Source organism: Gadus macrocephalus, chromosome 5 (genome assembly GCF_031168955.1).
Source record: "Gadus macrocephalus chromosome 5, ASM3116895v1".
Taxonomy (NCBI): domain Eukaryota; kingdom Metazoa; phylum Chordata; class Actinopteri; order Gadiformes; family Gadidae; genus Gadus; species Gadus macrocephalus.
The window spans coordinates 4558482-4572757 of NC_082386.1; the positions used below are offsets into that span (position 1 = coordinate 4558482).

Here is a 14276-nt window from a genome sequence, read left to right on the forward strand (position 1 = left end):
AATCAATAGCCTGATGCCCCTAAGACCAACTGCATATCATAACTGTGCAGGCTTAGCTCTGCATGATGTGGCATTAGTCTCCGGGGCTCTTTATTATATATTTATCTTATGCAGTGAAAGGGAGGCGTGCCGTGGCGGACCGGTCCGGGATGGTCTCACCTTCATGTGACTGTACCAAGGGAGGTGTTTCCTCTAAAAGACTTGGCATCAGTAGCGAGTCCGCAGCAGCACATGAGCTCATGTGCACACAGCTCTCGACTGGTGCGCGGTCTCTGGATATCTCCGACTCTCCTCTTCGAACAGCGAGGCTCTTCATCCTCGGAGTAACAGCTCTCCGCAGCAACCCGAGACGATGGGGGACACGCAGTCTGCACCGCGGGACGCTGAGCAGGATGCTGAGAGAGATACGGATAGTGGTCGGGCTCAGGATAGCGGAGACTGCAACGTGGAAGACAAGGTATCGCATTTGCATTTAAAAATAGTAATTAAATTATAATAGGCCCTGTGTAGACCTTAATAGATCATCGTCGAAAAGGCCTAAGTGTTTTAACTTTAATTTGGTGATACTTTTAATGCATTATATACTCCTAATATGTAATCCCTGCCATCGTCACTGATCAGACAGGCACCGGGTCGTGGTATAACGCCTAGGTAATGTTAAATTTAAGGTTTATGGATAAGGTAAACATTGCTTCCAAGTTCCATTTGCTTTGGTGATGGGCTGTGCAGCTATTGTTGATGAAACGCCTCAAACTTCTATGCTGTTTTTTTTAAAGCACGCCTTCCACTGCAGTGTGTTGCTGCCAACATTTCAATGAAAGCATAGACATAGAGATGCTATCTTTGTTTCAATTGATTCAAGCACCATTCACTTGAGGAGATAAGTAGTTGCAGGCCTAATCAGAAAAGCCTTGTAGGAGGTTTTTATTCTCTTCTATATAACAATTGCTATTTCTCACCAACCATTTACAGTTTACATAGCCTACTTCCTGTTTACATTTGTGCCAGGTCTAGCCACTTCACTTTAAGTTGATTAATTGACCTGACATAGATTGTTTATGTTGAAGATGGTCACATAGGCAGCTAATTGTGGCAGAAAACAAGGCAGTAAATCACACAGCAGTATGTCCAGGCTTAGAAAAACTTTAATTCTCTTTGATCCAATAATCTGAGATGGAATTTCCTTCTAGCTGCACCCTGCTCCGGGGCAGCATTGAATCTTAGCGTGCACCATCCCAAGTCCGTCTTGAACAGCAAGCCTGCCTGGCTGTGCTGCCCCTTTGGGGAGGGCAGAGTTATAATTGTTATGCAGGATATAATTGCCCTAATCAACCTCCTCCATCTATGGTTAGTGGTTGTCTATTTGTTTGTGTCTGATGTCTGATATAAGAAATATTAAGTGGCCTCTGTGATCTGCATGGGTAGTAGCCCTATGATAGGCTATTCAACTCGAAATTATCTTCTTTTTCTTCTAATTTCAATGGACTTTGGGCTTGGAGAACAGTAGGCTGGTTTAATAGAATGACAGCTGGTTAAACAGAATATTGGCTGGTTAACGTTTCGACTTTAAATGATTATAAATAGAGAAAATCCGGTCCCAATGTAAACTTGTCTTCTTTAAAAGTAAACATATTTAAGGAAGGAGAATCAGCTTCCTCTTTATCCTCGGTAGGCCTCTGGCCTTCATAAACACATTTGGATTTACTGGATGCATAGAATTAATAGTGCAAGTCATCATGCCCTAATATATAGGTGAGGCAAAAGTTATATATATATATATGTATATATATATATATATATATATATATATATATATATATATATATATATATATATATATATATTCATATTCAAAGACAGTGGCACTCACAAATGCAGGGGAAAATGTTTTTTTACCATTGCCACCCGACCCCCTTATATGTACATGCATCTTCTATATCTACTGCCATGGTTGAAATACAAGGCAACATGTGGCTTTATTCACTTCGTGATTTGGTGACCAAATACCCTTATAAATATTATATTGGTTGTCCATTATAACCATTGACACAATGACCTATATATAGACAGGAATTTGAGAATAGGTCTGCTGCCATAGCTGCTGGAGGTTTGAATCTTACAATCTGACACAACTGTGTTACTAATAACATATCCTCAAACATGTTGTGGGTGGATAACAAACAAAGTCTTAGACAGCGTGTGTGTGTGTGTCTGTGGATCTAACATGTTTTTAGATGGGCCACACCCCCTGTCTTTAGTAAATAAGAAACATTAAAAAATGGTTACAATAACACACTTGTTATGTCTGAAAAGTGTAATTATCTGTGGTGTTTTAATGTATTCTAGTAGGTGTGAATGCGAATGAATGGAAAAAGAATAGTTGATGTAAATACTCCACCTCATGTTTTACATTTCAGCTCCCCCAAAATGATACACAGATCTCCGGTCTGCATGGGAAATCAGATGGCCCACCAGCAGAACTAAACGATCACCTCGAAGATGAGTTTATTGATGACCGTAAGTATTTACATACAGTGTTTAAGGTTTTCCACTGTATGAATAGCCTCATTTACTAAAAAAACACAATTCCTTCCTTGATTATGTTGTCTTTGCTACCATGTAGCTAGTACATGTTGCACCTTCTCCTCTGTTTGAAGTGTGACATCTTGTTTTCTCCTGTTCAGTCTGTGACACAGAATCACCCCTGGTTTCTGCAAGAGAAGATGTTTCCGATACATTTGCGACGGTGGACGACAAGGAAGCACTTTTAGAGGACGTGGAGATCAACGATGTGACAGATTCTGATCCCGAAGCCGATGAGGCATCGCTAAACGATCAAGAGGATAAGATGAACGAAATCAATAAAGGCTTCAGGAGATTCTTCAGCAACATCAGTCTGAAATTAACCCTCAAGCAGGGCCCAGATGATAAACCAGCTGAGATAGCTTCTGATGTTCTCCCCAACCAAGAGGTGGCGCCGTGCATCCCGGGGGACACCTGCGACGGGGCAAACGAAAGCACGAGCGAGACTTGCGAGAACAATGGCGATCCTCACACGGCACAGGACTCGGCTGACAATGAATCCACGACCTGCCCCACGGTGACGGACATGACATCTGAGGAGAACATCCAGGAGGACGTTGAACACAAAACCCCCGCGGCAACGGAGGTGGATCAGGAAGCTACAGAAGGGATTTTGGCCCAAGCCGACACAGAGGGTGTCAGGTCAGAAGTAGAGCCTGGAGGATCATGTCCACAGGACTCTGCTGAAGAGGAGGTGCTGTCTCCCATTAAAGTATTCTTTATAACAGGAATCTTTTCTAGTCTACGGAAAAAGAAGAAACCAGCCGAAGAGGAAAGCCTAAAAAACAAGACGAATCAGAAAGAATCGGTAGACATGGATAGAGAGGAACCGGGCGGGATAGAAGGAATTGGAAAAGACTTGGCACAAGATGAGCTTTTCCCGAATGCTGAAAGAGCTGTGGTTGAGGAAAAGCAGAAAACAAAAAATGGAAATGAGGAGGTCATGCGCGAATCAGCCCCGACAAATAATGATCATGGAACTGGAGAAAACCTTGTTAATGCCAATAATGAACTGCTCAGTTCTGAAGAGAAGGTCAAATTTCCAAGTAGCTCACTACAACGTCTGCTTTCTGGGGCTAACTTGAAGAAGGTCTCCACAAAGCAACAAGGGAGGAAGAAATCATCAGACTCCGTTGAGCGCGTTACCTGCCCTTTGCAATCGTCAGTAGAGTCAACCGAGAGTACAACAGACGAAAGCCCAAAAGTGGCTCCAGAAGAGGTGAACAAGTTGGAGGAAAGTGCCTGGGAGACGTTGAAAAGACTTCTTACTCCTAAGAAGTTCCAGAAAAACTCCACTCTGAGTAACGAGGAGGTCATTGTATCAAGCAAACCGGAGGAACCAAAGCTAAGTGAGGGAGAAGAAATAGAAGATGGGAACACAGAGGAAAGCAGGAAGAGGAAAGATTCAATTGTTTCATGGGACTCACTCTTGTGTGGTTCTGGAAACAGAAGGAGCAGAAAAAGTTCAAGTGCTGATGAACAGAAAGCTAGAACTGAGGGAGATGATAACAGAGCAGCAGCTGAATCAAGGCCTGCTACAGACCTGGACAGTTCACATGAGATGGAGGATAACCTAGCCTCTTCCCCAGAGCATGGAAGAAGTCCCTCAGACGACGAAGGGTCAACATGGAAATCCTTAAAACGTCTGATCACACCAAAACGGAAACCTAGAGATGGAGAGGAAACCAAAGAGCACACCTCAGATAGTGAAATCATCCAGGACGAATCATCCTTTTCATTAAAGAAATTTCTCCCTGGACGAAGGAAGAGGAGACCATATGAAAAGCAAGAGGAAGTACCTTCCGATAAGCCTGAAAGAGAAGAACATTCAGACGAGGAAGACTCAGATACACCTGCAATTATTCCTTTGTCCGAATTTGACATACCTGTAACAGAGAGTCAAGGAAAAATACAGGCAGTGCTAGAAAGTCAAACAGCTGAAGCTGAAGCCCCAAAAGAACAAGAGGAGCTCAATGGTCAGACAACAGAAGCAGTAGTTATGTGTGACAGCACACCAGCCTTGCCTAAAGGGACTAAGGACACTGAAACTGCTTTAGAAAAACTGACATCTACAACCCCTGCTTCCATGGAAGAAGTGGAAGATCTGTCAGAGATTGTCAGCAAGCTTCAACTGCTCAGTGACATCCCGGAGGAAGGTCTAATCGAGGAGAGCATAGCCACGCCTGCCTCATTTGCTGACGATGCAGCAAGAGACGACACAATTGCAGATGTAATAGAGTTCACATCTGAGGCTGTTACTGCACCAGAGCCCATAGATATTACAGTAGAAGATGAAACAGAGATGGTTTCAGCAGTATCCCAGTTGACAGACTCTTCAAAAACATCTGGCAACACAACACCAGTGCCAGCGGACTATGACGTCAAAGAGACAGACAACCTCCTCCATCAAGTTGTGGAATTCATTTCTGCAACCCAGAATGACGCCCTAGAGTGCACAAGGGACCAGAATCCCGAAAGAATTGTTGGTTCTGTCTCTTCTCACAAATTGGAGACATCATTCTCAAAAGAACTCACAATTTTGACAACACACCAAACTTCCAACGCTACTTTGCTATGTACTGGTTTTACTGTTGAAGCATTTGATGCAATTGACAGAGTTGCAGAGGCAGAGTGCTTTTCAGACATGACAGAAACAATTTACACACAGTGTTTATCTGAAGATACTACTGAGGAGTTTCATACTGCTGGGATGTCTATTGATGAAGAACTTAAAAACATTAATGAGAGCCAACTGGTGGCATATTCTTCATCTGAAGGTAATAAGGCTAAGACCTCAGCTGTTTTGCCCCCGGCTGAGAATGTAAATGTGTCTGAAACTTCAATAGACGACCACAAGAACGATAATGAGCAAGATCATGAAATGGCGCCCCCTGGAAACGACTCATATGTTGAGGCCACAATTCAAGTCCAAAGCGAGGAAATGGTTGATGAGTCTGAAACACTTACACTTACTGATGCGTGTGTGTCTAATTCAGAAGCTACACCTACAGATGAAATTGCTAAAGGAAGTCACATACTGGGTGGTGAACAGATGCAAGATGTCGCTGAGCTTAGTGTTGGGTATGAGGAACAACATGGGCTCTTAGTTGTCGAGGTAGGGGTTGCTGAGTTTGGACATGTGCCAGTGTCAGCACCTATTGAACCTGAAGAAGTCATAATGAAAGCAGACAAGACTAATAGTCAGCTACACTCATTTCCATCTGTGGACGTGGGGCAAGCAGAGCAAGGTGTTCAAGAACTTCAAAGCCAATCTATGACTGAAGATATTACAGAACAAGACTCAACAGTACCTGACAGTTCTCCCTCCACTGAAGCAAAAGAACAAATCGAACACACTCTGCTGGAAACAGAAATGTATATAAAAGAAGACGTCGCCGAGATTTTACAAGATGCTCTCTGTGAGGATGGAGACGAAACCACAGAAGTAACAGGTGAACTGCATACAGAAACGTCTGTTGAAGAAAGTGAAGAAAGCAATGTTCAGGTACTGGAACATAAGGTGATAACTGAAGATAGTCCAGTACTGGAGGATTTGACCGAGAAACGCCTTGCAACAGGAGAACAGGAACCTAAAGAAGTACCACAGCACACTTCAGTTGAAGAAGATGAATTGGAAGAAGTAATGTCTAATCCCATGACATCTGTGATTCATAATGATACCAATAATCAGGCAGTTGAAAAACAGGTTATAACTGAAGACAATGCAGAGTTCCAAGCAGAAAATGCCCTTCCTTCATCAACAAGTGAAGTGGAAAAGAAGGCTGCGGCAGTATCTGAGCAAGGCTTGGCAGAGAGAGAGCATATTTACAGAGCAAATGACCCTCGTGAAGAACCCAGGGAAGTGTTAGGTCATGAAGATGGCCAACCTACTGAAGTGCCAGATCAATTGGAAACATTGACTTCACAATTTGTGGCCTCTATAATTTCTGATGTGAGTGTTGTTCAATTACTTGAAAAACAGTTAATAACTGAAGACATTGCAGAGTCCCAAGCAGAAGAGGCCAAGACGGAAGTTGAAAAGGAGGCTTCAATTGTTACTGAGCAAGGTTTTGTAGAGAAAGAGCTTGTTTCCAGAGAGAAGGACCCTTGCGATGTAACCAGACAAGTTCTAATTCAAGAAGATGGCATACTAACTGAAGTGACTGATGAATTAAAAACATCACAGTCTGTCCATTTGGGCACTCTGAACTCTGAAGCCAGAAATGTTGCAATCCATCAACAGCTAATTACATCAGAAGACATCATAGGATCCCTTACAGAAAATGCATGCACCTCGATTACAGATGCAGATGAGAAAGAAAACGCAACGCAGTCAAAGCAATCATTGTTGTCTAAAGGGCATTTAACTGTCAAAAGTGTCGTTAGTGAGGAACTTCTCGCAATTTCAATTACAGATTATGTCCAGGTCGCTGATGTTACTAAGGAGTTGAAACCAATAACATCTACTCATGAAGCCTCTGTGGATTCTAATACTGCCATCGTTGAGGTTCTTGAAAAGCAAGTATCTGAAGACATCCCAGAACAAGATAGAGCCTCTGCCTCTGTGACAGATAAAGTTGAGAATGAAACAGGGATACTGATAGAGCGAATTCTTATGGAAAAACCACCAACAATGGCTTACGATGACCCAGACGACATTCCCCAACAGAGTGTTGCTAAAGAAGAGGCTGAAGTAGTTAATGTGTCAACAGAGGTTGAAGCTCCACCTGCTGTTCAAATTGCCCCTCTGAATCCACTGTTTAGAATTGTTGAGGGTATTGAAAAGCAAGTTACATCCCAAAACCTATTATCTAATGCAGAAAATGCCGACCCCGTCATTACATTTGAAGATGAGAAAGCAACTGTAACTCAACCAGAGCAATCATTGTTGGAAAAAGAGCTTTCGACTGTAGAAAGCGACCTTAGTGAGGAACCACAGAAAGGTTCAGTTACAGAAGATTTCCAGGTTGCTGAATTTATAAAGGAATTGCAAGCAACAACATCTGTTTATTTAGCTTCTGTGGACTATAATGCTGGTATCGTTGAAGTGCATGAAAAGCAAGGTGTATCTGAAGACCTCGAGTTCAATGCAGTTAATGCCAGCACCCTGATACAAGTTGAAGATGAGAAAGAAACTGTAACTCAATCAGCGAAATCGCTGTTGGTAAAAGAGCATGTAATTGTGGAAAGTGACGTTAGTGAGGAACCGCAGCACATTTCAGTCACAGATGATACCCAGGTCGCTGAAGTCACAAAGGAATTGGATCCACCGGCACATATTCATTTAGCTTCTGTTGACTCTAATGCTGGTATTGTTGAGGTTCTTGGAAATAAAGATCTATCTGGAGACATCCTAGTACCCGAAGGACCCTTGGTCTCCATGACAGCTGAAGTTGAGAAGGAAACTGGGGTACTAACAGAGGAAGCTCTTGTGGTTGAACAACTTCCAACCATGGACTATGACCCCAATGAAATTCCCCAACAGAGTGTTGCTAAAGAAGAGGCTGAAGTAGTTAATGTGTCAACAGAGGTTGAAGCTCCACCTGCTGTTCAAATTGCCCCTCTGATTTCAGAGTCCAGTGTTGTTCTGATTATTGTAGAGCAAGTTACATTTGATGACCTAGGATCTAATGCAGAGGATGCCCAACCCATCAGTTCAGTTGAGGAAGACAAAGAAACTGTAACTCAACCAGAGCGATGTTTGTTAGAAAAAGAGCTGGTAACTGTAGAAAGTGATTTTATTGAGGAACCACAGCACATTTCAGTTACAGATGTTGTTCAAATCGCTGACATTACTAAGGAATTGGAAGCATCAACATCTATTGATGTAGTTTCTGTGGACTATAATGCTGGTATCGTTGAAGTTCTTGAACATCGAGGTGTATCTAAAAATCTCGAACCTAACGCAGTGAATGCCAGCACCCTGATACAAGTTGAAGATGAGAAAGAAACTGTAACTCAATCAGCGCAATCACTGTTGGAAAAAGAGCTTGTAATTTTGGAAAGTGACCGTAGTGAGGAATCGCAGCACATTTCAGTCAAAGATGATGTCCAGGTTGCTGAAGTCACAAAGGAATTGGATCCACAAACACATATTAATTTAGCTTCTGCTGGTGTTGTTGAGGTTCTAGAAAATCTATTTCAATCTGGAGAAATCCCAGGTCATGAAGGATCCTCTGTCTCAGTGACCGCTGAAGTTGAGAATGAAACTGGGGTACTGACAGAGGAAGCTCTTGTGGTTGAACAGCTTCCAACCATGGACTATGACCCTAATGAAATTCCCCAACCGAGTGTGGTAAAGGAAAATGATGAAGTAGTTCAGGTGTCAACAGAGTTTGAGGTTCCACCTACTCTTCATCCAGCCCCTCTGATTTCAGAGTCCAGTATTGTCGAGATTTTTGAAGAGCAAGTTACATTTGAAGACCTAGGATCTAATGCAGAGAATGCCCAGCCCGTCAGTTCAGTTGAGGAAGACAAAGAAACTGTAACTCAACCAGAGCAATGTTTGTTGGAAAAAGAGCTTGTGGTTGTAGAAAGCGATCTTATGATGGAACCACAGCACATTTCATTCACAGATGTTCTTCAGATCGCTGACATTACTAAGGAATTTGAAGCATCAACAACTATTGATGAAGATTCTGTGGACTTTAATGCTGGTATCGTTGAGGTTCTTGAAAAGCAGGATATATCTGAAGACATCCTACTTCACGATGTAGCCTCAGTGACAGCTGAAATTGAGAATGAAACTGAGATATTGCAGCAAGCACTTGTGGTTAAAACGGTTTCAATCTTGGATTATGACCCTAATGAAATTCCCCAACAGAATGTGTTAAAAGATGGTGAAGTAGTTAAGATGTCAGATTTTGAAGCTCCATCTCATGTACAAATTACCCTTCTGACTTCGGATTCCAGTATTGTTGAGGTTATTGAAAAGCAAGTTACTGAAGAGCTAGGATCTGATGCAGAGAAAGCCAACACCTTGTTTACAGTGGAAAATGCAAAAGTAATTTATTCAGAGCAATCATTGTTGGTAAAAGAGCCTGTTTCTATAAAAAGCAACCTCAATGAAGAACCACAGCACATTTCAGTTACAGATGTCCAGGTCACTGAAGTCACAAAGGAACTGGAAGCATCGACATTTGATCAGGTAGCTTCGCTGGATTCCAATGCTGATATTGTTGAAATTCTTGAAAAGCAAGTTGTATCTGAAAACATCCCAGTCCCCAATGGAGCCTCTGTCTCAGTGACAGCTGTAGTTGGGAATAAAACTGAGGTACTGCTACAAGTGGTTGGGGGTAATGCGCTTCCAACCGGGAACGATGACCCTCATGAAATTCCCCAGCAGAGAGCCGTAGAACAAGTTTGTGAAGTTGTTCAAACAGAGTTTGAAGCTCCACCTACTGTACAAATAGCCCCTCTGGTTTTGGGGTCCAGTATGGTTGAGGTTATTGGAAAGCAAGTTCTATCTGACATCCCAGTAACTAATGGAGAAAAGGTCTCTGCTTCTACAACAGCTGAAGCTGGAGAGGAAGCAGCAGTACTGATAGCACAAGAGCTCATTAAGAAAGTGCTCAGAACTGTAGTTGGAGACCCTGATGAAATTCCCAGACAGTGTGCTGTCAAAAATGAACATGAGTTTGCAGACATTGCAAACATATTGGATGGATCAACAGAAGTTGACATAGACTCTATCAACTCAGACACAAGTGTACCCCAAGCGCTTAAGGAACATGTTCTATCTGAAGTTATCCCAACTCCAGACACAGACAATGCTTCTGTTAACTCTGTAACAGAAGTTACCGAGATGTTGGAGGCCCCAACGGCAGTGAAATTGGTCTTGATTAACCGGGAGACAATTCTACCCAAAGTATTTGAAAAACAACAAGTACAAGACTATGTGGCCTTAGTAGTGCCTGAACCTAGACATGAAGTGGTCTCTAATGCAGTAAATGATGAGGGTGATATCAATAAACTTGCTGGGGTGGAAGAAAATGCAGAAATGGTTGAGGATGTTGCAGCAATGCAGGATGAAGATGGTGCAGCAATGCAAGCATGCGGTGTCCAAACCTCAATGGATCATGATGCCAACAGAGAAACGCCAAACATTAGGGAACCTTTGTTAGATGTCATAGCAACTGAAGAAGAGCCCCAGGACACTGTAGAGCATGTCAGGGTCCTGGAACCATGTGTGGAGGAGGGCATGATAGAGATGGCCAAAAAAAGCAAGGGAGATGTTGAGGTCAAATCAGCTGAGGAGATGGGAGTCACAGATGCCAAAGAGGGCATGGACATTGGCTGTATAGTTCAAAATGAGGTACAGAATGTCTACACCTCCCTGGCGACAGAGGAGGAGATGCTTGATAAGATGGATAATGTCACCGCAAAGGAGGTAGATCAACAGAAAAACCAGACAGAAGTGTCTGACGAAGGGGCAAAGGAGGAGTCTTGTTTGAAGGAAGAGCCTGGGTCTGCAGTACAAGTTATTGTCACTCCACCAACTGATGAACAAAAAGGAACAGAAATTATCAAAAGTGAACCAACTGAATTAGAGGCTCAAAAATTAACAAAAAAGGAGTCTGATGCATCGATCGAAAGAACAGCACCAGAAGTTCTATCTGAAACTGAAATTGGAAATGAAGAGGAAACTCCCTCAAATATAGTTTTTGCGACTACAGACGATGTCGCCATATATAAACTCAAACCAGATCTAGATGAAACTAAAGTTGAATTAAAAAAGGAATCAGACAAGAATGTCATAGAAGAGGATTCATCGTGTTCCCCAGAGCTATTGGCTGCAAATGAAACGATTGAGGCCAAACAGGCAATAGTAGTACCTCAAATAATAACCTCATCTGAGAAAGTGCAACCAACTTCTGAAATGGGGGTGGAAGAAATTCAGGCAACAGAGAATGTTGAATCCAACATACAAATGGAGGTAACTGAACTTGAAAAAGAAAAAGAAGATCCAACTATTAAAATTGAAGTGACAGAACTTCAAGGATTGGAGAAAATAGAACCTAACATTCAAAAGGAGGTAAAAGAATTAGGAACCGAACAGAAACGCCAGATCCAGGCGTCTGAGGTCAATGTGAATGTGGCACCCAAAATACAAATGGAGGGAACAGAGTTTCCAGCAACCGAGAAACTGGAATCAACTCTTCAAATGGAGGGAACAGAACTTCAAGTGACAGAGGAAGCTGAACAAAACATTAAAATTGCGCTGACCAACATAAAGGTCACCGTTAAAGTTGTTGTCCAAGCAATAGAGGCAATAGATCTTGAGAAAACTAAAGTTGATGCACATCTCATAGATGATTCATCATTTTCACCACAGGAAGTAGCTGTGAAGGAAATTATGGATGCAAAACAGGAGCAAACTCACCCTTGTGAGATGGTTACACCAAGTCAGGAAGGAGAACCAACTATCAAAAATGAAGAGGCAACAGAAATTCAGCTAACAGAGAAAGTAGAACCCAAGATACAAATGGAGGCAACGGACCTTCAAGGGAAAAAGAAAGTGGAACCAAACATTCAAATAGCGTTCACAGAAATGAAAGACTCCTTAACACAGCGTGAACGACCTGAGGTTGGTGTCCAAGCAGAAGAGGCAATAGAAAAAGCGAGAACAATCCAAATGGCAGAAGTACCTGAGAGGCTACAGGAGGCATGCGTATCTGAGGTTTCAGTAACTCGGGTGATAGAAGTCCCAGGACTGGTTCAAGAATTAGATTCAACGAGGGAGATGATTCAGGCGGAGCCAGTGGCACTACAAGTTGGCTTAGAGCAAGTCGTGTTCCTTAGTCAAACGGGGCAAGCTCACTTTGCTGAGGAGCCTTTAGAAACGACACAGCAACACTTAGTGCACGTTGAACAAGCGGAGAGAACGGTGCCATCAAGTCCGCCAGTTCAGCCTGAGGTTGTTGTCGAGTCAGCAGAACCTGTCTCCCTATGGGAAGGGGAACTGGAGCAGGACGTCTGGTTAGATGCAGAGGAGGACATTGGCAAGCAAGAAGGTGCAGAGAAGACTGGGAATGAACCTGTGTCATTCCCAGTTCCCACGATGTCTGTGCAAAGTCAATTGGAAATATCTCAGGCCGAAGACCAAGAAGAAGTGTTCCTGGATACAACTGGGCATGCTCACATTGAGGAAGAAAGTAGCCCAGAAGAAATACAAGCAATAGGAGAAATACATGAAATAGAGAGAGAAGGGGAAGACTTTGCTATTGCCCTGGAGGATCCACAAATTAAGAATCTAACAGAGAAAAGTTTGATTTGCAAGGAGCTGGACTAATTCCTCCGAACTCCAGAATCAAGAAAGGGTGAGAATTTTTTAATTGCTTATTTCAAATATTAAAGCAATCACCAGATGATCTTGTTTTCCTAATATTCATGTTTGCTTACTATGTACTCCTCTTTTAATGACATTCATGATCTTTTCAATGTGTTCTTCAGGTGGAACTGCGTGGAAGTTGAAGGCTGTTGACAAAGGAGAAGAACAATGAAAGGAAAACCGCCGGAATGGAAAGAGAACTTTTTCAAACTAATTGTCCGATATACTGTTTAGGGGTACATTTAGAATTATTTATTTGCATATTAATTTCATTAATATATTCAGCTCTTGCTGTAGAGACAGCTTGTAAACTCAAAGCTCAGAAAACCCTCAACGTCATTCACACAGTACAGGCACCTACATTCTTATACTGCAAACTAGAATTATTTTACCGGGTGCATTTTTATTTATATTTGTAACAGCTGAAACATATACATATTTAGCTGAAGGAACAGCCTGTGCTTATATAGGTAAAACATTTTAATTTGCGGTTTTACATAGTCACTTTGCAATAAATCTTTTGTAATAATAGGTGGTCCAAATGAATGTGAAATGGTTTTAAAAACAGAAACAATGCAATCAATATGAAAACAATCAAACTATATAAAAAGCTAAAGTCTGTATAACAGCCATTATATTTTGATATGAGAAGGATCTATACAAGTGAAGCCAAATAGAAGTGGTTAACTGAAAACCAAGGCAATAAGTAAGTAACTACTCCCAACTAGATAAACGTATCCAGGACAACGGTTTCTTGACCATACTGATGCAACTGCATTAACTTTGTACTTAGATGTTTTTAAATTGAGACATTTTGATATGAGCGCAAGATTGCCAGACTGCTCTATATGTATTACCACAAATGTGTTTAAATTGCACTGAGCTAAGATCGCATATATATATATTACTAAAGCAATATACTACTACAGTAATATATATAACACTATTATCCACAGCGCCTTAACTGTATTCTACCCATTCATGGCACCTTGGCCACCAGTGGCTCATTTTCAGTAAAGGCAGCTGGTGATGAGAGAGTTGAAGAATGAGACAGGAAATATGCTTGCAAGAGCAAACTGTATGTTGCGTAACCAATATATTTAACCTTCCTTCACAATCAGATTACACAAAAACTAATGTTTTAAATAAAATTAAATGTTTCCATATGCACCAGTATATTTACAAATGTGGTCAAAATGCCACTGCGATGATACTCTATTTCAATAAATGTCTGAAGAATTTGAAGCTTTCTCTTTTTTTTTGTAAAACTGACCCACACAACTTGGTTATTTCTAGAAAATTATAAAAAAAAAAGAGTCTGTTAGGTAAGTAAATGAATCCAATATAAAACAATGCATACCGA

At 41.8% G+C, this 14276-nt stretch overlaps 1 protein-coding gene across 1 annotated transcript; it reads left to right on the forward strand.

Annotated features, from left to right (window-relative positions):
• The first annotated feature begins 174 nt into the window (after positions 1-174).
• akap12a (A kinase (PRKA) anchor protein 12a) lies at positions 175-14158 on the forward strand. The gene is made up of 4 exons (XM_060051192.1): positions 175-457; positions 2418-2517; positions 2685-12902; positions 13036-14158. Exons 1-3 carry the CDS (start codon positions 353-355, stop codon positions 12872-12874), a joined length of 10395 nt encoding a protein of 3464 aa, XP_059907175.1. The 5' UTR covers positions 175-352; the 3' UTR covers positions 12875-12902; positions 13036-14158.
• The last annotated feature ends 118 nt before the right edge of the window (positions 14159-14276 follow it).